The following is a 19698-nucleotide window of genomic DNA, read 5'->3' on the forward strand; positions in this document are numbered from 1 at the left end:
TCTCGTGTCTTGACGGGATCAAATTGACGCGCCGTCGTGGTTGCCACAACGTCACTGTGCCAAGTTGAATGACGATGATGGATGCGTCGCGCGCGATAACATTACACTCGTGTCGTCGCTCATTCTCCTCTCTTGCACTCAACAGCAACAAGACCACGCCGCGCCCCCAGCAGCAATGTCGGCAAACCAGACTGTGCGCAGCGCGCTCATAGACATGGGCGTCGACCCTGCACGTGCCCACGAGGCCGCGCTGCGATACCAGTCTGTTGACGCGGCCGTCAACTGGGTCTTTGGCGACGGCGAGACGGTGAGCCGGGGCGGCACACGCGCTGGTTCTTCAGCGTGGTTGAAACGCACGCTGACACAACCACAGTGGAGACCACCGTCGCCAGAGGCCGACGTGCCGCTTTACTACGAGTCTGAGTCGTCGTCTGCTGTCGGTGGGTACAGAGTGCCAGCGGAGGCGTGGATAGGAGAGCTCGGGCTGACGTTCCAGACGACGGCTCGGTCACCGTCACTCCCTTTACGACCGACGAATACCCCGTCTCGTACACGGCGCCGCCTCCGCGGCCGATCCTGCAGAGCAACAATCCTTTCCAGAGCAAGAACCCTTTCCGGAACAATGCAGTGCAGCCGTACACCACGATCGAGGACGACAGCCTGCGCAAGGCCATCGAGCTCTCCCAGCAGACGCCGAGCGCCGTAGAGGACCGTAGCGAGCGAGAGCGCAGTGTGCGCGCGTCGGCGCCGCCGCCTTCTCCCCGCCGCTTGGATAACGACGACGATGAGGTCGAACGCCTCGCCTTTGGTCCGAGCAACAAGGACGACCTTGATGGCAAGCTGTCCCTTGTGCCTCTCTCGGGGGTTGTGAGTCTCATGCCGAGTAGCATGGCCGGCCAAAGTCTTGCTGACAGTCAGACCTCTACGGCCCAGGCCAACAAGGAGGAGGAGGACATCCAGCGAGCAATCCAAGAGTCCATGATGTCAGCCAGCCTGCACTCTGTTGGTTCGGCTGGAAACGACGACTTCCCTCCTCAGACTGCCCGGGCTCCAGGAGCGTGAGTGGTTGCCAAACGCATGTTACTCACACCGTTAGGCCCGCCGTGTACATCACCACCTCCATGCCATCATACAGCGCCTACGTCCTTCAAGCCATCGCTGCTGTTCCCCAGATCCGCGATGTGTTTTCCGTTATCAGTGGGAAGGACGATGATATGGAGGGTAAGTCTTGAGGTCCATCTACGCAGCCGCATTAACTTTCTCAGACCTCCATCACCTCAAGCGAGTCCTCAAGCTGCAAGAGACGGCCGACGAAACCTATGTCGACGTCAATGAGGATGTGCAGAGTATCCTCAAGTCCTGGGACCTCTATACCGAGTCACTCCCACCGTGGCGTGAGATCTGTGGTACGCTTTTGCCGACAGACAGGAGCAAAGCTAACCTCCTACTCAGATGGGTGGCTGACGAACCTGTCCACTCTCTTCACCCTTTCTGCTGAAAAGGCGTCGCCTCTTATCGACCTCGACGACTCGCTGGCAGACTATTTCCGAAGGCCAGAACAGGTGCTGAGCACTCGTCTGAATATGCAGCCTCATCGCGCATTACACGTCGACTTTGAACGAACGCGGTCAGGTCCTTCCAACATCCACGACCAACTTGCAAGCATCGTCTGGTCGCCAGACACGCCAGAACAGAGTATCCACTACCTTGCGGATGTGGTGTTTGTCAACCTGAGACGCACGCCCGGCCTCATTGTGGCACCTTGGCAGTGGGACGAGCATGTGACGCTGGGTGAGTTTTGGGTGGTATCGGCGCTGACTGTCAGATCGCTATCTCACGCAAAACGTACGGTGGGCCACTCAGTCGCGTGCCGAGCAGGGCATCGTACAGGGCGAGTTGAGACGATTGAAGGAGGAGATTGAGAACTTGACTTCGTTTAGGGTGGGTACAAAGCCTGATGCCGCGCTGACCCGCCAGGGCAATGCTGTCCCCGATGCCATCAAGACGTGAGTACACCTGACCGGCTCTCATGCTTACGCCTCAGGTTGATCAGCCATCTGAAGTCGTCACCATCATCTGACGACGTTCAGGCGGCGTCTCGCGCCGAACTGACAGCAAAGGTGCGTTTTGATACTTGAACAGCGTTGACACCTCGCAGCTCGAGCGCATCTCAGAGGTGATGAAGCTACGACTGGAAGAGCTGCAGGAACAGGTCAAGGAGCGCGAGCAAGCCGTAAAGGGCGGCGTCTTCAACACCAATGACCCCGAGAAGAACCAGCACAAGGTGGGTTGCAGCTGACTGGAAGCTGCTGACAGCCTAGTACTCTCTTCGGGCGATTCTCTGGCATGACGGTTTCACTACACCAGGGCGTCACCTGTACACCTACGTCAAAAACAATGGCGAATGGTGGAAGGTCCAGGACTACGAGGCTACTCTTACAAACTTTGAGGCTATCAAGAATGACAACACCGGGTTGTTCACCGACGGCGGCCCTGCCCTTCTGATCTATTCTCGGGATGGTCCAAGACCACACGAGGCGTACGAGTTGAGCCCTTCGCCAGAAAGCGACTCGCCGCTGCTCGCCCCCACGGACGTTGCCAACAGTGAGATGGATACACCAACTTTGAACGCTTCACAGGCGGACACGCTCGACACTCTGGATACCCTGGATACGTTGGACAGCAGCACCGACGCATCGGTCTCTGGTCATGCCGCCAGTGACGCGATGGACATCGAGGACGGTGATTCTGCGGCTCCGGAGGTTGAAACGCCAACAGCCGCTGCCCCAGCCGCCGCCCCTCCTCCTGCTGCGGTACCTGCCGCAGCTCGCAAGTCGTCGTCTCTTCTTGTGGACTTGGATGAGCCATAATGTATCACAGCCTCTCAACACTCCCCATCTGTCATAGAACTCCTTATCATGTTGGCCTATGTCAACACAGCATGCATCTGCCGTCGGCGCGTCATTGGATCATGATCATCCAGGCGAGGACGAAGAAGAAGAGACATATGGGGTAGACTGCAAGCCAGACTCTGTTTGATGGCAGTCCCGTACCGTTGAAGAAGTTCATCGAGGCTGGGTGTCAGTATTGCGAGTCGTAAATGGTCGCTTACCCCAGACACTCCAGACCCAGCACACCAGCGCGACCGGCACTCTGACATATAGCTTGTGCAGGACAAGCGCGACAATAGAAGCGAGGAGAAGCGGGCCGAGAGCGTATCCGAGAACGCACAGGCTCTGGAAGAATGACCTGGGGGTGAGCTAAGGCTACGGACAACGCAGCTCACACTTTGCCGCCTAACAACTTGGAGTTGAAGGTCACGACGACGGATCCAACAGTGACGAGCGAGATGACGAGGGAGAAGACCTGCATGTGTTGCTCTGCTGGTGACTGGGCGCGTGTCAGACTTGTCAGAGTTGTCACTCACGTCGATGGACAGGGTGATGGCGAGAGAGAGGCAGATGACGAGGGGTCCCCAGAGGTCCCAGTCCCTGCGAGGTCAGCTCGATCCGGCCGGACGCGTCAGCTGAGCACCCACCTGAGAGCCTGCGAGTGGCCGCCTTTTGGTGGGTACAGCACCTGCAGCAGCTTGGTGTAGATGGAGCGGAGGTCGCGCATCTGGCGTCAGCTCGCCCTTGCAGGCCGGCCACCCACAATAGTCGCGCTGACGGGCTCGTCGAGCGTCGACTCGCCCGTGAAGCGCTTCTCGATGCGCACGCCGCCCCAGCCCGTGACGCGCTCCGACGCAGCAGTGGACCCAATACGGCCGCTCACGCCCGACTGGCCGAGGCCGGGCGCGCGCGCCGCCGACGCCGAAGACGACGACGACGAGGGGCCGGCGAGCGGCGGGTCCTCGGTGACTGGCTTCGGGGCGAAGCTCAGGTCGTCGAGGTCGTCGTCGTCTGCCTGGCTGCGGGTGGTGAGCGGGGTTGTGCGTCGCGCAGCTTACATTATCTGGTGGTCGTTTGAGGGGACGGCCGCGTACGACATTGTGAGTGTAGTTGTTGTGGACGATGGACAGTGCAGCAATGACGCTTGCTTGGGCGTCTGGCAGCCACTTACGCGTGGAGGGTGGAGGGAGGCAATGGGCGGGTTGAGTGGGTGGAGGGTAGTTAGGCGTGCGTTGTCTGCCCCCGCCTAATGCCCTTGATAATGGGACAACGTCATAGGAGTCCACCCACCGCTCGGCGCACCGCACCGCTCGTTACTGTGCACCCACCCACCCACGCAGCCAACTCGCACGCGGCACCGCCGGACACGCCGGCGCATCCATCATCATCATCAACGACGACCAAGCGACCCCATCACCTCTCTTCCTCTCTGACACACTCCCCTCAAGCATCCCATCATGTAAGCCTAACCCCATTGACAACCACAATGACTAACCCCACAGGTCCAGGATGGGCCGCTTCAACAACGGCCCCGACTATGACGATACCCCGTACCAGTCGCGCGGGCCGACCCACCAGCCGACTCGCCCAGTCGACAAGGACAAGACCGAGACCGAGCTCATCAACAACATCAAGAAGGCAACAAGTCCAGAGGAGACGGCGCCAAGTGGGTTTAGGCTAGTGGCGGCGGCGGCGGCGGCGGCGCTGACAGTACACAGAGCAGAAGCATGTCCGCAGTACGTATCCATCGGTTTGCACCGCCCCGGCTGTGCCGGCGGCAGCGGGCTCTGGCGCTTTCTCTGCCAGCGCGAAGCCGAAGCCGATGTCGCAGCCCGCAGCACTGACTCCCCACAGAGTGCATCGTCTACACCTGGGACTACCACTCGTCCTTGTCGGTGTGGAACGGCCTGCGCACGCAGCCCATCCTCGCCGACGAGGTGCAGACCTTCAAGGCATTGATCCTGGTCCACAAGCTCCTCCAGGAGGGTCACCCGGTTGTGAGTTGAGCGGCGGCGTGGTGGGCGTGTTGTCAGGCTGGAAGAAGATGCACGAGCGCGCCCCATGCCGATGTTGTCACTGGTGTTGTCGCTGACCCCGCCAGACCCTCAAGGAAGCCCTCGCCCAGACTGGATGGCTCGAGACATGCGGACGTACCGTCGGCGGCGACGGAGCCAAGGGCTACGGCTCGCTCATCCGTGCCTACACTGCCTTCCTGCTCGCCAAGCTCCGCTTCCACCGCCACCACCCCGAGTTCAACGGCCTGTTCGAGTATGAGGAGTACATTTCGCTCAAGAACATTGACGACCCGAACGAGGGGTAAGTGTTGTCGGCGCCCAGTTTGCTGACGACAAGCTACGAGACCATCTCCGACCTCATGGCTTTGCAGGACCAGATCGACTCGTTCCAGAAGCTCATCTTCTCCCACTTCCGCGGCGCCAACAACAACGAGTGCCGTATCTCCGCTCTCGTTCCCCTCGTCAAGGAGTCGTTTGGCATCTACAAGTTTATCACGTCGATGCTCCGCGCCATGCACCGTCGCACCGGTGACGCCATGGACGTCCTCCTCCCCCTGCGCGAGCGCTACAACACTCAACACTACAACCTTCGCCGCTTCTACTACGAGTGCTCAAACCTCAAGTACCTCACCGGCCTAATCAACGTGCCAAAGCTTGGACAGGAGCCTCCCAATCTGCTCGACAGCGGTGGAGACGCACCCGACCTGCCTGAACGACCTAGGGCCTCGGCAGCACCAGTCAAGAAGGCAACCCCGCCTCCTCGCTCCGACTCGCCGTCTGCTACCCAGGGCGAGATTGAAGAGCAGCGCCGCATGCTCGAGGAGTATGAGCGCAAGCAGAAGGCTCTCGTGTCCCAGCGTGAGGCTGAGGAGCGCCGCCAGCAGGAGGAGAAGGCCCGCCAAGAATCCGAGCATGCCGAGCTGCTGCGCCAGCAGGAGGAACGCCAACGCCAAGCCCAGGAGGCACTGTTGCGCGAGCAGATGAACCAGCAGTGGCAGCAGGCCAACCAGGGCCAGACTCAGCAGATGGAGCAGGAGATCCTTGCCATGCGCGGCCAGTTCGAGCGTGACCAGATGCTGCTGGAGCAGTACGACCGCCGTGTCAAGTCGCTGGAGAACGAGCTCGCCGTGATTGGCGCCAACGTCGGCGCTCAGTTGAATGGCAAGGACGAGCTTATTGCCCAGCTGCAGAAGCAAATCGAGGTCTGGAAGAACAAGTACGAGGCCCTCGCCAAGCTCTACTCGCATCTCCGTACCGAGCACCTCGACCTGCTCAACAAGTCCAAGGGCTTCCAGCTCAAGGCCGGCTCGGCGCAGGAGGCGATTGACAAGATGGAGCGCATGGAGCGCGACGTCAAGACCAAGAACCTCGAGCTTGCCGACATGATCCGCGAGCGTGACCGTGCTCGCTACGACCTGGACCGCGTCAAATCGAGCCACAAGGAGGAGATTGACCGCGTCAAGCGCGATCTCAGCTTTGCCAACGAGCGTGCCGAGGATGCCTCGCGCAACAAGAGCAGCGAGGTGTCGCACGTCATGAGCAAGTACAACCGCCAGCTCACCGAGCTCGAGGACTCGCTCAGGGTGGGTGCAATAGGCAGTGGCGAGCTAACCCATTTCAGTCAAAGCAGCTCCAAATTGACGAGCTCCTGTCCAAGGTCGATGAGAAGGATGGCGAGCTCGCGCGCAGCAAGGAGGAATTGCAGCAGGAGCTCGACGTCATGCAGGAGGCCATGGACCTCATGGTCAAGGAGTCTGCCGAGCACGGCCAGGTCGCCAAGGAGGCCGACAGCACGTTCAATGCCCAGCTCGACACCCTTATCCTCGACCACCGCAAGGAGCTCAACGCCATCATCGACTCGATTCTCCAGGCTTGTGTCCAAAAGGTCGACGATGCGATCTACGAGCTCGAGGCGCCATCGTCCAGCGGAAACAACACTGCCACCCCAGCATACACCCAGTCTCTTATCGAGAAGAGCATGTCGAACGCGACCGAGTTTGCGACCACGTTCAACCTTTACCTCGGCCGCAAGTCGGGTGGCAGCTACGTGGACGTTATTCGCACCGCCAACGAGCTCGCCCAGTCGCTCTCCGAGACCCTCCTCGCTTCCAAGGGTATTACCCGTCTCACGGACACTGACGACGCGGCCGACAAGATTGTCCGCTTCGCCAAGACGTCGGGTGACGTTGGACAGCGCTTTTTCCTCAACCTCCAGTCGTACAAGCTTACGGCCAGCGGCAACAAGGACGAGATTGCCCTGCGCAACAATGCCGAGACTCGCAATGCGCTCGCCAAGCTCTCCGAGACGATCGAGACGGTCATGCCCAAGACCAAGACCAAGTTCAACGCCAACGGCGACCTCGGCGACCTGGTTGCCAACGAGATGGACTCGGCTGCCCGTGCTATTGAGGACGCTACTCGCCGTCTCCAGTCGCTGATGAGCCGACCCAAGGACGACCGCTTCAGTGCCATCGACGTCAAGGTGCACGACACCATTCTCGAGGCCGCATTGGCCATCACCAATGCCATTGGACGCCTCATCCAGGCCGCCACGGAGAGCCAGGAGGAGATTGTGCGCGAGGGCAAGGGCGGTGGATCCACCCAGGCCTTCTACAAGCGCCACCACCGCTGGACCGAGGGTCTCATTTCCGCCGCCAAGGCTGTGGCGTACGCTACCAAGTTGCTAATTGAGAGCGCCGACGGTGTCATCAACGGCACGCACTCGCTCGAGCAGCTCATTGTTGCTTCCAACGAGGTGTCTGCTGCGACGGCGCAGCTCGTCGCGGCGTCGCGTGTCAAGGCCTCGCTCATGTCCAAGACGCAGCAGCGCTTGGAGGTGGCTGCCAAGGCGGTGACGGACGCGTGCAAGGCGCTCGTCAGGCAGGTCAAGATTATCTCGAACCAGAAGACGGAGGAGGACGACGTCGACTACAAGTCGATGGCGACGCACGAGTTCAAGGTGCGCGAGATGGAGCAGCAGGTCGAGATTCTCAAGCTGGAGAAGGACCTGGGTGCTGCTCGCAGGCGGTTGGGCGAGATGCGCCGTGCAGGCTACCACCAAGAGTCGGACATCTAGGGGTTGTGCTGGGGAGATTACAGAAGTTGATAGTTGTCTAGATACCCTCCGAATGTTAACGAGTTGTGTCGTTCCAGTGCCATCATGTACATGTGCAGTGGGTGGGAGTACAACAAACCAAACGACGTAGATCTCATGCTGCCGACGGCGCCGACGCCGACGCACCGGCCGCCTCTTCCTCCTCGATGCCAAGCAGGCCGCGTACCTGTGCGCGGACCTGGCGCTCAAACTCTGCCCGGTTGTCACGGTAGAGCTTGCAGCACTGGGTCGAGCGTGAGCGAGCTGATCCCAGGCTTGTGCAACTCGAACTCACCTCGACGTCGGCGCCCGACTCGATATTAGGCTCGGCAAGCATGCTGAGCACGGAAAGCAGCACCGACCGCACGCCCTGGACGGGCGACCAGCGCTCCGACGCGCTCTCGTACCGCAGGGGGTCGTCGCCGGGCGGGTGGAGGATGGAGATGCACACTGTGCCGTTGGGGTAGACTGCGGTGTGAGCGGCGATGAGGGGAGCGCGGACGCACTGTTCGGGTGCAGGAGTGGCGGGTCAAACACCATCTTGAACGGGTTGAGCGGGTAGTCTGACGGCTGGGGCGGGGTGAGCACGGCGGCGTAGCAAGCAAGGGGCTCACGAAGACGAGCTTGGCGGCGAAGATGCCTCCTTCCTGGCGTGTGTTAGCGGCGTCACCAAAGGGGAGGGGCGAGCTTGGTCGAGCTCGTGACCAGCTCGCCGCGAGCACCTCGGACCCACAACAACTCACATAAGGCGTCCCCTCTGGCCCTTGGATCAACGCCTCCCACTCAAGCATGTTGTCCTCTGACACCGGGCCGGCGGTGAGCATGTCGTTGATCGGGTCGGCCGTGAGGTCGCGGTACTCGCGCATGAGCCTGGGGGTGTGAGTGGGTGGGACGACGACGTGGGTCGCGCTGCGCCGTGCTGCGCCGTGCTGCACCGCTGCGCGGCGCTCGTTGCCACCCACCTCGCGACCGCGGTCGACGTCTGCGCCCGCGTATTGTTCCGTGCGAACATGTTGCCGTTGTGTGTCTAGTGGCGAGATGGACAATGGCGAGATGGTGAAATGAGCTGAGGAGACTCGTGCCGGCCGGCGAGTCGCGCCACCGCCTACCTAGGCAGCCTACTCGGGCAGTCGTCAACGTGGCTTCCCCGTGGGGTGCTGACATGACCGTTCCCAGTAGACAACCACGCTCGCGCGAGCAACAACCAGTCGGTCTACACTGCAACAATGACTACAGACTCCATGCATGCGTATCGTCGCCTCATCATCTCTATTCCACTCCTTACAGATACAATCCGGCAGGCTGAAGGGTCAGCTTTCGGCGGTACTCGCGTTTCAAGCCAACTCACAGTGTTCTCGTCCTTCCTGTACAGCACCTTCTCGCGCGCAGTCGTGAAATCGGCCTTGGTGACGCGCATACGGCGCTCACGGAGTGCCAGAAGACCAGCCTCCGTGCACACCGCCTTGATGTCGGCACCGGACAGGTCATCCTTGGTCATGACCAGCTCCTCGAGGTCGACGTCGTCGGCGAGCGACATGCGTGACGTGTGCAGCTTGAAGATGTGACGCTTGGTCTTGGTGTCGGGGAGAGGGAACTCTGGAGAAGTGTTAGCGGCAACGATATGGAGAGACACGAGCACACGCACCAATCTTACGGTCAATACGACCGGGACGGATGAGGGCGGGGTCGAGAGACTCGATCTGAGTTTTGTCAGTGTCAAGGTCCAAAACCTCGCCACACCCTACTCACGCGGTTGGTCGCCATGATGACCTTGACATCACCACGCTCGTCGAAACCGTCGAGCTGGTTGAGGAGCTCAAGCATGGTTCGCTGAATCTCACGCTCACCGCCCGACGTCGAGTCGTAACGCTTCGTACCGACAGCGTCGATTTCGTCAATGAAGACGATACTAGGAGCGTGCTCCTCGGCGACACGGAAAAGTTCACGGACAAGCTTGGGACCGTCACCAAGGTACTTCTGGATGAGCTCCGAGCCAACGATACGAAGGAAGGTCGCCGAAGTCTGGTTGGCAACAGCCTTGGCGAGCAGTGTCTTGCCGGTACCGGGGACACCGTAGAGAATGACACCCTTGGGAGGGCGGATACCCATCTCCTCGTACAGTTCTGGGTGGGTGAGGGGCAGCTCGACCGACTCCTTGATCTCCTGAATCTGCGACTCGAGACCACCAATGTCGGCATACGACTCGGTGGGCGCCTTGTCGAGCTTCATGACCGAGACCATGGGGTCCGCGTCGTCCGCAAGCACACCGACAATGGCGTGTGTCTTGTGGTGGAGAAGAACAGAGCATCCAGGCTCGAGAAGGTCCTTGTCGACAAACGACATGATGCCGACATAGTACTCGGGTCCGTTGCCGCTCGACACAATAGCGTGGTCGTCGTCGATAATTTCTTCGAGAGAACCAACACCCATGGGGGCGCCGCGAAGCTCGTCAACGCGCGTCCTGTCGGCTGCTGTGCGGTCCTCGCCGGCGCTGGTCGCCTGGCTGGCGACAAACTCTTCCTCCATCAACAGGTAGTCCTTGATGCGCTCCATCTTGAGCATCTTGAGCTTGCAGCGCGTCGTTGGGTAGACGGCTGGCAGGCGAGTAGCCGCGTCCGGTCCACGCCTCTTCTTCTTGCCGACACGAGTGGGAACAGGAGGCTCCCACTTTGGCGCCTGCTTCTGGGCATTGTCAGTTCTGGTCTCCTAGCTCGAGGAAGGCGACTCACCTTCTTGTCATCCTTGCCTCCCTGGCCCTGGCCCTTGCCGCTGGATGGGGTGTTACCCTATGGGATGTTAGCTTGGAGTCTACCTGCAAGTCTTGAACACGCACCATGGTTGTTGTTGTAGAGTGTTGGTAGAGAGTAGGTTGATGGAAGCTGGTCGACTTGTGTGGTTGCTCATCCATCCACCCACCCGCCCGACGAGGCGACAACGCGCGTTGCAAGCAGGCAGGCGTCATTGATGGGACGTGATAGTGGCCAAAGGTGATTCTAGTCCACGTCATTATTGACGGAATCAAAATGTCTCTCCACATCTTCCCTGCCCCGCACCCAGTCCCAGTCGCGGTTGTTGTTGCTTTTGCCACCGCCTCTGTGAGTGACGACCACTGGAGCGAGCGAGCACACACACACCCCACTTGATCCACCCTCGACACGCTCCGACTCTTTTTGCCGTCGCAACATCGTCCAACTCGACCCCACACATCACTGTCCCTCTTTAACAAGGCGCTTCTCACAGTTACAGCAACAGTCGATTCAGAGGCAAAACCCATCATGTTTGTCCTCAAGTCCCGTAAGTATTGGCCTTCCCTCGTCGTGAATTTTGTTGACGCCAACCGCGCAGTCTTTGGGCAGATGTGGGGTATGTAGACCTCCCCGGTCGCGTCGCCATCGCCATCACTGACCCTCTACAGGCAACACTGCCAACCCCGAGCTCATCCAGATTCCTGCGGGTCAGCTCTACCTTGTTCGCCCCGACAGCATTAAGGGTTCCAGAGAGTGCATGTGCGTGACACTTTTGCGGCCCAGTGATGAAATCCTCGGCCCGCGTGTTCAGACCTGGCACTGACATTTCCCACAGCTTCAAGGACGCCGTCGCGACCATCCGCCGCACCGGTGTCGAGTTCCAGTACCAGCTGGTCGTCACCCGTGCATACGAGGAGGGCGAGGAGCAGTTGCTCGAGGAGGACGCCGAGAGTGAGTTGCCCTGGTGTCACGCTGGCACCTAGCTGACACTCCCCCTCTCAGCCGACGATGAGCGCGTCTTCCTGATCGACCAGGCTCTAAACTTCCGCTTCGGATCTGTCGACGGCGAGTCCACGTTCTCGTGGCGTGATCTGAGCGGCGACGAAGGTGATCTGTGGGAGTTCGTTTGCAACAAGGCTGTTGGCGCGCCTACCAGCAAGCTCTTTGAGCTCACTCTGTTACGCTGCATCTACGAGAGGGTGAGTAAATCGATTCTGACAATGCTGATCAGCTCAGAAGTACCACCGTTCTCATGAGGGCGCTTCGGAGGCCGAGCTCGAGGCTCTCAAGTACCAGGAGCCCGAGCAGACTGAGGCCCCGCAGGCGGTGATCGAGAAGGCGGCTGGAGCCGAGGAGCCTTCGGAGCATGAGGACCCCTTCAAGGACGTTCCCGTTCTGCACAGCGCCAAGGGCGAGCTCTATCTCTTCGACACCGAGGCGGACGTCTTCGTCATTCAGGAGAAGGATGTCGACGCCGATTTGGCTTCGAACGGAGCTTTTGATAGTGGGTTCAAAGCCCTCGTAACCTGCTAACAACTAGCCTGGATCATTGTCCGCAAGGACGGTACCCCATTCATCTCGATTCCCATCGACTCGGACATGAACCCCCGCTTCGACATGGCCAACCACGCATTCATGTTCACCTTCCGTGAGACCGAGGGTCTTCCTGGCATGACGTGGTGCTTGCGTTTTGACGAGTCGGTCTTTGGCGAGTGGAAGGACAAGTTCACCATCTACATGTGGGAGAACAAGAACCAGACCAGCTACGCCAAGGCCCAGGCCGTCGAGCAGCGTTACATTCAGGACGCCTACAACGACGAGGATGTCGAGATGGCTGAGCCAGAGGATGCCGAGGAGGAGCCAGAGGAGGAGGAGGAAGAGGAGGAGCCCGAGCAGGACTCTGAGGCCGGCGAGACGGACGAGGAGTACTCGAGCGACTCGGATGACGCCTTCTTCAAGGGTTCCAAGAACGAGCAGCTTGCTGTCGGCTACAAGAACGACATGTCCTTTGTCCAGCGTGGCAACATGATTGGCGTGTTTGCCCACGACCGTGACAAGGTCAAGTTCAGGACAGCCATTGACCGGGTCAAGGACATGGACGGCAAGAGCTTTGCACCCAAGAAGATCTTGCTCCACAACCAGGACGCCGACATGCTCATGCTTGACCCCGGAAACAAGAACTCAGTCTTCCGTATGGACCTTGAGTATGGCAAGATTGTCGACGAGTGGAAGGTCTCGGACACTGTCAATGTCGACAACATTATTCCAGAGTAAGTATTGCGTGCCTGAGCAATCACTAACCATCAGCTCCAAGTATGCCCAGATGAACCCCCAGCAGACCCTCATTGGTCACTCGCACAACGGCATCTTCCGTATCGACCCGCGTGTGCAAGGCAACAAGCTTGTCGAGAGCCAGTTCAAGCAGTACGCTAGCAAAAACGACTTCTCGGCGGCTGTCACCACCGAGTCGGGCAAGCTTGCTGTGGCGAGCAACAAGGGTGACATTCGTCTGTTTGACACCATTGGCAAGAACGCCAAGACTGCCTTACCAGCTCTTGGTGACCCCATCATCGGTGTTGACGTGTCTGCCGATGGAAGATGGCTTGTTGCTACCTGCAAGACGTACCTCCTCCTCATCGACACTCTTATCGGCGATGGACGCTACAAGGGCTCGTATGGCTTTGACCGAAGCTTCCCGGCGGACAGCAAGCCTATCCCTCGTCGTTTGCAGCTCAAGCCCGAGCACCTGGCCTACATGGAAGACCCGGTATCGTTCACCCCTGCGCGCTTCAACACTGGTGTCTCCGAGGCTGAGAAGACGATTGTCACGTCGACGGGCAAGTATGTCATCATCTGGAACTTTAGACGCCTCAAGCAGGGCCGTACGGACGACTACCAGATCAAGAAGTACGACTCGCGCGTCGTGGCGGACAACTTCAAGTACGGTACCGACAAGAACATGATTGTCGCGTTGGAGCACAACGTGCTCATGGCAAACAAGAAGGATCTGGCCAAGGTGAGTGCTGTCGTGGGTGCTTGGGAGATTAGTGCTAACAACTCAGCCTACTCGTGAATCACTGGCACCTCGGCCGGCCATTTCGACGCCTGTGCGCAAGTTGAAGGACTCTCATAGTGCGATTGTCCACAGCCCCTACTAGAGAAGTGTTTGTTGGATCGAGGGTTTATAGTTTTTTAATCTCGACTTATGTACTTGGGCCGTATGAGGCTTGATTGGGGCAGGCAGAGTAGGCGTACAGTAGGTTGCCAAGCAGCTTGCTACCATGATAGTGACATGCATCGTGTTTTATCGACGAGTTGCGACCCCTCCACTCTGTTTTTAGCGATGTTACGTTTAGGTTTGCTATCAGTGACTGCGCCAAGCAACCACACGCGTCACGAGGCTGCCCCCCACAACACACACACGTTTGACTCGCACCTCGTCCATCTTCCCCCACACACAACATACTCCACAATTCCAAGAATACCAGACCCCCCGCCGTCCATGGTCGCCCCGGGCACGCCTCCGGGCGGGGCATCGCGCCCCGAGCTGGTGCGACAGGAGACGCCGGCACCGCCTCTGCCTCCAGCCAACGAGTCCGGTGTCGCATCCGCCGCCATCGCACTGCCCAGCCGATCTCGCTCCGGCTCTGCGCCACAACAGCCGCAGCGCCCAAGCGTGCCAGTGTTGCCAGTCTCGCCTCTGCCCAGCCTAACGCCTACGCCAGCGACGCGCGCCCAGCCGCCCACGCCGCTCCGCGCAGGCTCGTACCCGCCCATAACAAGCTCTGAACTGCAGTCGCCAGTGCGCAGACCCACCACCCCGACCATGTCGACCGGAGCGCCGGCGGCACTCTCCCCCACGCCCGCCATGGCGACCCCGGCCCTGCCGCCGCTGCTCGCGGCCGGCGTGCCCATGCTCAAGGTGTCCAGCAAGAAGATCAAGCCGGTCATCGTACAGCTCTCGCCCACGACCATCACCTGGCCCAGTATGAAGGGCGGAAAGGGTGAGCACTAGTGTGTCCGGTAGCGCGGACCTTGCTTGCTCGCCTGCACACACTGCCGATCTCTGCACATCACACGGTTGCTCACACGCCCAGTCGAGATCAAGTCGATCCGCGAGCTGCGCCTCGGGCAGTCACCAACCGAGCAGCACGACTCGCGCCGCTGGCTGACGATCGTCTACGTCCGGAGCGGACAATGGAAGGTGGTGCACTTTATCGCGCACACAGACGACGTGTACGCGGCGTTTGTCAAGGCTCTGCGCTCGCTCGTCGCCGCGGCGAGTGACCACGTCGTGCCCGGCGTCACTGAGGGCGCTGGAAGCTCGCCGCCGCCAGGAAAAGCGGGCTCGGACGAGAGCACCCATTCGGTGGCTTCAGCCGCGTCATTGAAGCACGCCGCAGTTCCAGCGTCGGACCACGACCTGGTGCTTATCCGCCAGCTGTGGCCCGCGAACCAGGCGCGGCTGGACCAGAATACAGCCGCGAGGATATGCGCGCAGCTAGGCCTCCCGACTGACGCCGAGACCGTGGCAAAATACGAGGTGAGTTTGGTCGCGTGCGCACCAGCGGCCTGTGCTGACGCCGGCCGCCAGCCACTGGACATCACCGCCGTGCACCAGCTCGTTCGGGACCTGCAGATCCGCCCCGAGCTCGACGACCTGTACCGCGTGCTTGGGGGTCCACTGAACCGCGGCCAGGCCGGCTCGTTCTTGCACACGGTACAGAAGGAGAACAACCTCGACGCGGCGAGAGTCAACGAGGTCTTTGACCGATATGCTGGAGCCGACGGCACGTGGACCGCCACGTCCCTCGCCGCGTTCCTCGCCTCGCCTGATAACGTCTCCAAGCAGGTGCAGGACATGACCCGCCCCTTGCCAGAGTACTTTATCGCGTCGAGCCACAACACGTATCTCGTTGCCGAGCAGTGGCGGGGAGCGAGTACGGTTGAGGGTTACGTCCGCGTGCTGCTGGCTGGCTGCCGCTGCGTCGAGAGTGAGTAGCGGGTATGGGCAGTCACCGGAGGCCTTTGCTGACATTGCCCCAGTTGATATTCACAACGGCGACACTGGCCCCGTTGTGTACCATGGCAAGACGCTCACGTCGAGTGTTCCCGTACGCGACGTGTGCGTCGCGATCAAGAAGTACGCGTTCGTGTCGTCGCCATACCCCATCATCATCTCGCTCGAGGTTCGCTGCGACGTGGCGAATCAGGACAAGCTCGCGGCCATCATCATCGACGTGTTTGGCGACCTGCTCGTCAAGGACATTGTGCCTGAGATTGAGGGCATTCCCAGCCCAGAGGACCTCAAGGGGCGTATCCTCATCAAGGCCAAGGCGCCAAAGCCTCCAGCTGTTCCTCGCACGTCGACACACCTGAGCGTCTCTCCGCCCAGCACATCACGCGACTCGACCGACTCGACTACCGAGTCCGAATCATCGTCGCACTCATCATCGCTCAGCCGCCGCATCGCCCGCAGGCTGTCCATCAGTTCGTCACCGTCCGAGAAGGCTCCCAAGGCCGTCGCACCCGTGTCCAAGCACCTCGCGACCCTCCCAGTCTACACCACTGGCGTGCGCTACGCAGGCTTCACAAAGCTCGTCACATACGACTCGCATCACATCTTCTCCGTGTCGGAACGCACAGCCAACCGCATCCTGAAGGAGGGCTCCGAGGCAGACTGGATCAAACACAACTTTACCCATCTGGTCCGGGTATACCCCAAGGGTGTGCGACTGGGCTCGTCCAATTTCGACCCTCAGCCATACTGGGCAGCAGGGGCCCAGCTCGTGGCCATCAACTACCAGACGCTCGACTGGGGCTCGCTGGTCAACCATGCCATGTTCCACTCGCCTCTCGGTTACGTGCTCAAGCCGCAAGCGCTGCGGCACAAGCACCCAGAACAAACGCAACGATACCGGCTGTCCGTGCGCCTGATCTCAGCGCAGCGCCTACCGCCCGCGGCTGACCTGTACGTCGAGGCAACGCTCGGCGAGTCATCGGCCAAGACTCGGATCGCAGCGGGCAAGTCGCTCAGCCGCAGATGGGACGACGTGCTCCCCTTCGAGTTTGACGCCAAGCCTTCCCACCTGGCCTTTACTTTCCTTCACCTCGAGATCAAGTCCAAGGGTCAAAGCGGGATCGTTGCCCAATGGATGCGCAGCGTGCACGACGCGCCGAGGGGGTACCGCTACCTCCCTCTCGACGACCAGACACGGTCAAGGTTTTTGTTCTCCACACTCTTCGTTCGGATCGACGTTGAGGTTTTAGGGATTGCGCCGGGTGCATGAGCACGCGTGTGCGTAGGAATTTGTGTATGTAAGCATTTATCGGGAGGGGGACGGGGGTGACGAAGGAAGGCAACCTCCTGCGTCGATGTCACCTTCCCTCGCCAATCACATCCCCTACCTCAACAAAAGGAAAGGCTCCTCGCCCTCGTCCTACGTATCGCCACCTGGTCTCGATCCAGGGATCTCCAGGTGTCACACAGAGTATGAGCCTGGCGCTTTTCCACTAAGCCATAGCGATGGTGATGAGGCGGGGATTTGCTTCCGGGAGCGAGCGCAGGCGCGAGCTTTGAGGGTCGCGCGCTCGCACCGCAGGGTGGGTACAGGTGCTGCAGCGAACGAACGATGTGCCGGCCATGCCGACTCGTGCACGCTGTTGAAAACAGTGTACTTGCAATGTTGAACGAGGTGAGACACGAGTGCCACATGTCGATCAGTGTGATGGTCGATCGGCGGTGTGTCTCACACACAGATGGGCACCGGCTATCGTTATCACCCAGTGTGTCCGCCACACCCGGCTGGCCGGCAGTCGGCACGACTCGGCATGTCTGACTCGAGCCGACCGGCACACAACTGACTCGTTCGGCCTGCTTTGCCCCATCTCACACATTTCTGTCACTCGCCCACAGCGCTGCAGTGCATACCTGGCTAGGCTGCAAATGGCCACCACCATCACCGACGCCATGGCCAGCGCCTACGCCCTCGGTGCACTCTGCCGCCCCCCAACCTCAAGCGTCCGCTTCATGCCCCTGCCCTCCCCGAGCACCGCCTGCACCGTGCGCGCGATTCGCGCAGGCAGCCTGACGCAGCCGCTGGGCATCTTCCTGTCGGGCGGCGGGGCGCAGCCGACGAGAATACCAGTGTTCACGTTCCTCGTCGAGGTTGGTGCGCGGCGTAGCGAACCAGCTGACACTGTAGCATCCTTCCGGGCGGCGCATTCTCTACGACCTCGGCGTCAAGGCCGATCTGGACGACTACGCGCCCGCTCTACGGCGCGAGTTCGGCTCCTGGGTGCAGGTCACGCCGCCGCGCGCCCCACTCCCCGCCGTGCTCGAGGCGCATGGCGTGCAGCCGGCCAGCGTCGAGGCCGTCGTGCTGAGCCACGCGCACTTCGACCACGTGGGCGACATTGGCCTGTTCCCCGCCAGTGTGGGCGTGCTCCTCGGCCCCGGGGTGAAGGCGGACAGGCTGCCTGGCTTCCCGCACAACGCCTGTTCACACGTCAACGACGCCGATCTGCCAGCGCGCGCGCGCGAGGTCGACCCCGCGGACGTGGTGGATATCGGCGCGTTCAGAGGCGTCGATTACTTCGGCGACGGGTCGTTCTGGGTGCTAAGTGCCGAGGGGGTAGGTCGGTGTGGGTTGGGCTCAGCTGACAGCACTAGCACACGCCAGGCCACCTCGCCGCGCTGGTACGCACAAGCGCCGACAGCTGGCTCCTCCTCGGCGGGGACGCAGCGCACATGCGCGCGCTGTACTCGTGCTGCCGAGGCACAGCGCCAGTGCACACTGTCGGGGTGTTCACCCCGCCCGACGGCGACGCGCCAGCAACGCTGCATGCCGACCTGGAGACGGCGTACGCGACCATGGCGGCGGTCGCGCGCATGGAGGAAGAGCACGACGTGTGTGTCTTTCTCTCGCACGACCGCGAGTGGGAGGCCGTGCTGGACGCTGCTGTGGGCACTGGGTGGGAGGTCGCGGACGCCAGTGGCTGGCGTGCGCGCGGGTGGAAGGAGGCCGTCGAGGCTGCGCGGCGACATGTGTAGGGGGGTGGGGTGGGGTGGGGCCGGCATGGCGATGGGTGGGGGATGGCATACCGAGATACAGTAGATGGGCTAGACGTCGATGCACGCACGCACGCCCAGACAACACACGGCCACTCCGGACACAGGAGCCCCAGAGCAGAGCCCCCGTACCGGCCCGAAGCCGGCGGGCACCACAAGCCACTGCCACAGCTTATTCATGCCGTTCGGCGACGACGAGGCTCGGGCCAATACTCAGGACAATGGGCGTGCCTCGTACCGTGCGGCGTGCGGCCTGCGTATGCTGCTGCTGCTGCGGCGTCGGACATGTCTCGCTCGCGCCAAGCCGAGCCGTCAGATGCCGTCGCGTCATCATCCGAGAGAGCTCGTGCCGTCTCGGCAGCATCGTGATCGTGCATGACGGGCTGCGGCGCGCCAAGATGTGGGGAGGGCGTGCCCCGGCCTTTCAAGGCTTGGCTGCTCTGCTCGTGCACCACAGCAAAGCCGCCAAACCCATCGAGGATCACTGATCAAGGTTGGGGTTTCGTGGCTGCTTTGTCAAGGGCCGTGGGGTAAGCTGGTGTTGTCGCCTCGGCCTTGCCCTGCCTGCCAGGTCCCCTGCCCCGCCTGCGAGTGCCACTGCCGCCTCCCCTCCCCCACCGCCCTCCCCGCCCCCGCCTCCACTCTCAACCTCGCTTGAGGCGACGCCGCCAATACTGGCGGCAGCATATCTCGCCTCGCCTCGCACCCACTCGCCCTTTTCCTGCCTTTCGGACCGCCCCGAGGTCCGACTCAGCAGCAACGACGGGGCGTTCCTACGCACGCATGCACGGCAACTAGACCGGCTCTAGATATGCAGAAAAGCATGACATTGCAGTCGCCGTGTGTGTTGGGGAGACGGGGAGATGGATCTGTCGGACTT

The 19698-nt window shown here is 60.9% G+C and overlaps 7 protein-coding genes and 1 non-coding gene across 9 annotated transcripts; 5 read left to right on the forward strand and 3 right to left on the reverse strand.

Annotated features, from left to right (window-relative positions):
* The first annotated feature begins 122 nt into the window (after positions 1 to 122).
* LOC62_07G009255 (uncharacterized protein) lies at positions 123 to 2960 on the forward strand. Of its 2 annotated transcripts, XM_062775811.1 has the most exons (12): positions 123 to 307; positions 374 to 440; positions 497 to 867; positions 919 to 1058; positions 1097 to 1221; positions 1266 to 1406; positions 1453 to 1791; positions 1826 to 1941; positions 1978 to 2006; positions 2045 to 2120; positions 2159 to 2284; positions 2322 to 2960. In XM_062775811.1, exons 1-12 carry the CDS (start codon positions 176 to 178, stop codon positions 2868 to 2870), a joined length of 2211 nt encoding a protein of 736 aa, XP_062631796.1. In that variant the 5' UTR covers positions 123 to 175; the 3' UTR covers positions 2871 to 2960. The 2 variants fall into 2 exon arrangements, with proteins under 2 accessions (XP_062631796.1, XP_062631795.1); XM_062775812.1 differs by having other exon boundaries at positions 497 to 1058.
* Positions 2933 to 3990, reverse strand: SPAC644.13c (Protein YIP4; the record flags this gene model as incomplete). The annotated part of the gene is made up of 7 exons (XM_062775813.1): positions 2933 to 3074; positions 3113 to 3249; positions 3287 to 3390; positions 3428 to 3491; positions 3539 to 3618; positions 3655 to 3910; positions 3950 to 3990. The coding sequence occupies 7 exons, from the start codon at positions 3988 to 3990 to the stop codon at positions 2962 to 2964; spliced, it is 795 nt and encodes a 264-aa protein (XP_062631797.1). The 3' UTR covers positions 2933 to 2961.
* A 287-nt stretch (positions 3991 to 4277) lies between these two features.
* On the forward strand, positions 4278 to 8050 carry end4 (Endocytosis protein end4). Its single transcript, XM_062775814.1, has 7 exons — positions 4278 to 4350; positions 4394 to 4557; positions 4610 to 4627; positions 4746 to 4888; positions 4993 to 5207; positions 5244 to 6489; positions 6528 to 8050. Coding segments are annotated over exons 1-7 (3243 nt in total). The 5' UTR covers positions 4278 to 4348; the 3' UTR covers positions 7983 to 8050.
* Rpt2 (26S proteasome regulatory subunit 4) lies at positions 8046 to 10868 on the reverse strand. Its single transcript, XM_062775815.1, has 11 exons — positions 10834 to 10868; positions 10730 to 10786; positions 9750 to 10682; positions 9646 to 9700; positions 9349 to 9596; positions 9286 to 9302; positions 8744 to 8870; positions 8615 to 8647; positions 8507 to 8570; positions 8296 to 8468; positions 8046 to 8244 (listed from the first exon to the last, which is right to left on the reverse strand). The coding sequence occupies exons 1-11, from the start codon at positions 10834 to 10836 to the stop codon at positions 8116 to 8118; spliced, it is 1839 nt and encodes a 612-aa protein (XP_062631799.1). The 5' UTR covers positions 10837 to 10868; the 3' UTR covers positions 8046 to 8115.
* Positions 10869 to 11156: 288 nt separating this feature from the next.
* On the forward strand, positions 11157 to 14058 carry vid27 (Vacuolar import and degradation protein 27). Its single transcript, XM_062775816.1, has 9 exons — positions 11157 to 11294; positions 11346 to 11363; positions 11416 to 11506; positions 11583 to 11698; positions 11750 to 11946; positions 11984 to 12251; positions 12288 to 13017; positions 13055 to 13763; positions 13810 to 14058. The coding sequence occupies exons 1-9, from the start codon at positions 11276 to 11278 to the stop codon at positions 13903 to 13905; spliced, it is 2244 nt and encodes a 747-aa protein (XP_062631800.1). The 5' UTR covers positions 11157 to 11275; the 3' UTR covers positions 13906 to 14058.
* A 557-nt stretch (positions 14059 to 14615) lies between these two features.
* Positions 14616 to 17037, forward strand: plc1 (1-phosphatidylinositol 4,5-bisphosphate phosphodiesterase 1; the record flags this gene model as incomplete). Its single annotated transcript, XM_062775817.1, has 4 exons — positions 14616 to 14751; positions 14845 to 15290; positions 15342 to 15741; positions 15794 to 17037. 4 exons carry the CDS (start codon positions 14616 to 14618, stop codon positions 17035 to 17037), a joined length of 2226 nt encoding a protein of 741 aa, XP_062631801.1.
* A 155-nt stretch (positions 17038 to 17192) lies between these two features.
* On the reverse strand, positions 17193 to 17275 carry LOC62_07G009261. Its single transcript is given in 2 exon segments — positions 17193 to 17228; positions 17240 to 17275. It is a non-coding gene; the product is annotated as a tRNA-Met (tRNA).
* Positions 17276 to 17641: 366 nt separating this feature from the next.
* On the forward strand, positions 17642 to 18800 carry mpaDE_0 (Cytochrome P450 monooxygenase mpaDE; the record flags this gene model as incomplete). The annotated part of the gene is made up of 3 exons (XM_062775818.1): positions 17642 to 17915; positions 17953 to 18381; positions 18420 to 18800. Exons 1-3 carry the CDS (start codon positions 17694 to 17696, stop codon positions 18798 to 18800), a joined length of 1032 nt encoding a protein of 343 aa, XP_062631802.1. The 5' UTR covers positions 17642 to 17693.
* Positions 18801 to 19698: the final 898 nt, after the last annotated feature.

Source organism: Vanrija pseudolonga, chromosome 7 (assembly GCF_020906515.1).
Source record: "Vanrija pseudolonga chromosome 7, complete sequence".
In the NCBI taxonomy this organism is placed as follows: domain Eukaryota; kingdom Fungi; phylum Basidiomycota; class Tremellomycetes; order Trichosporonales; family Trichosporonaceae; genus Vanrija; species Vanrija pseudolonga.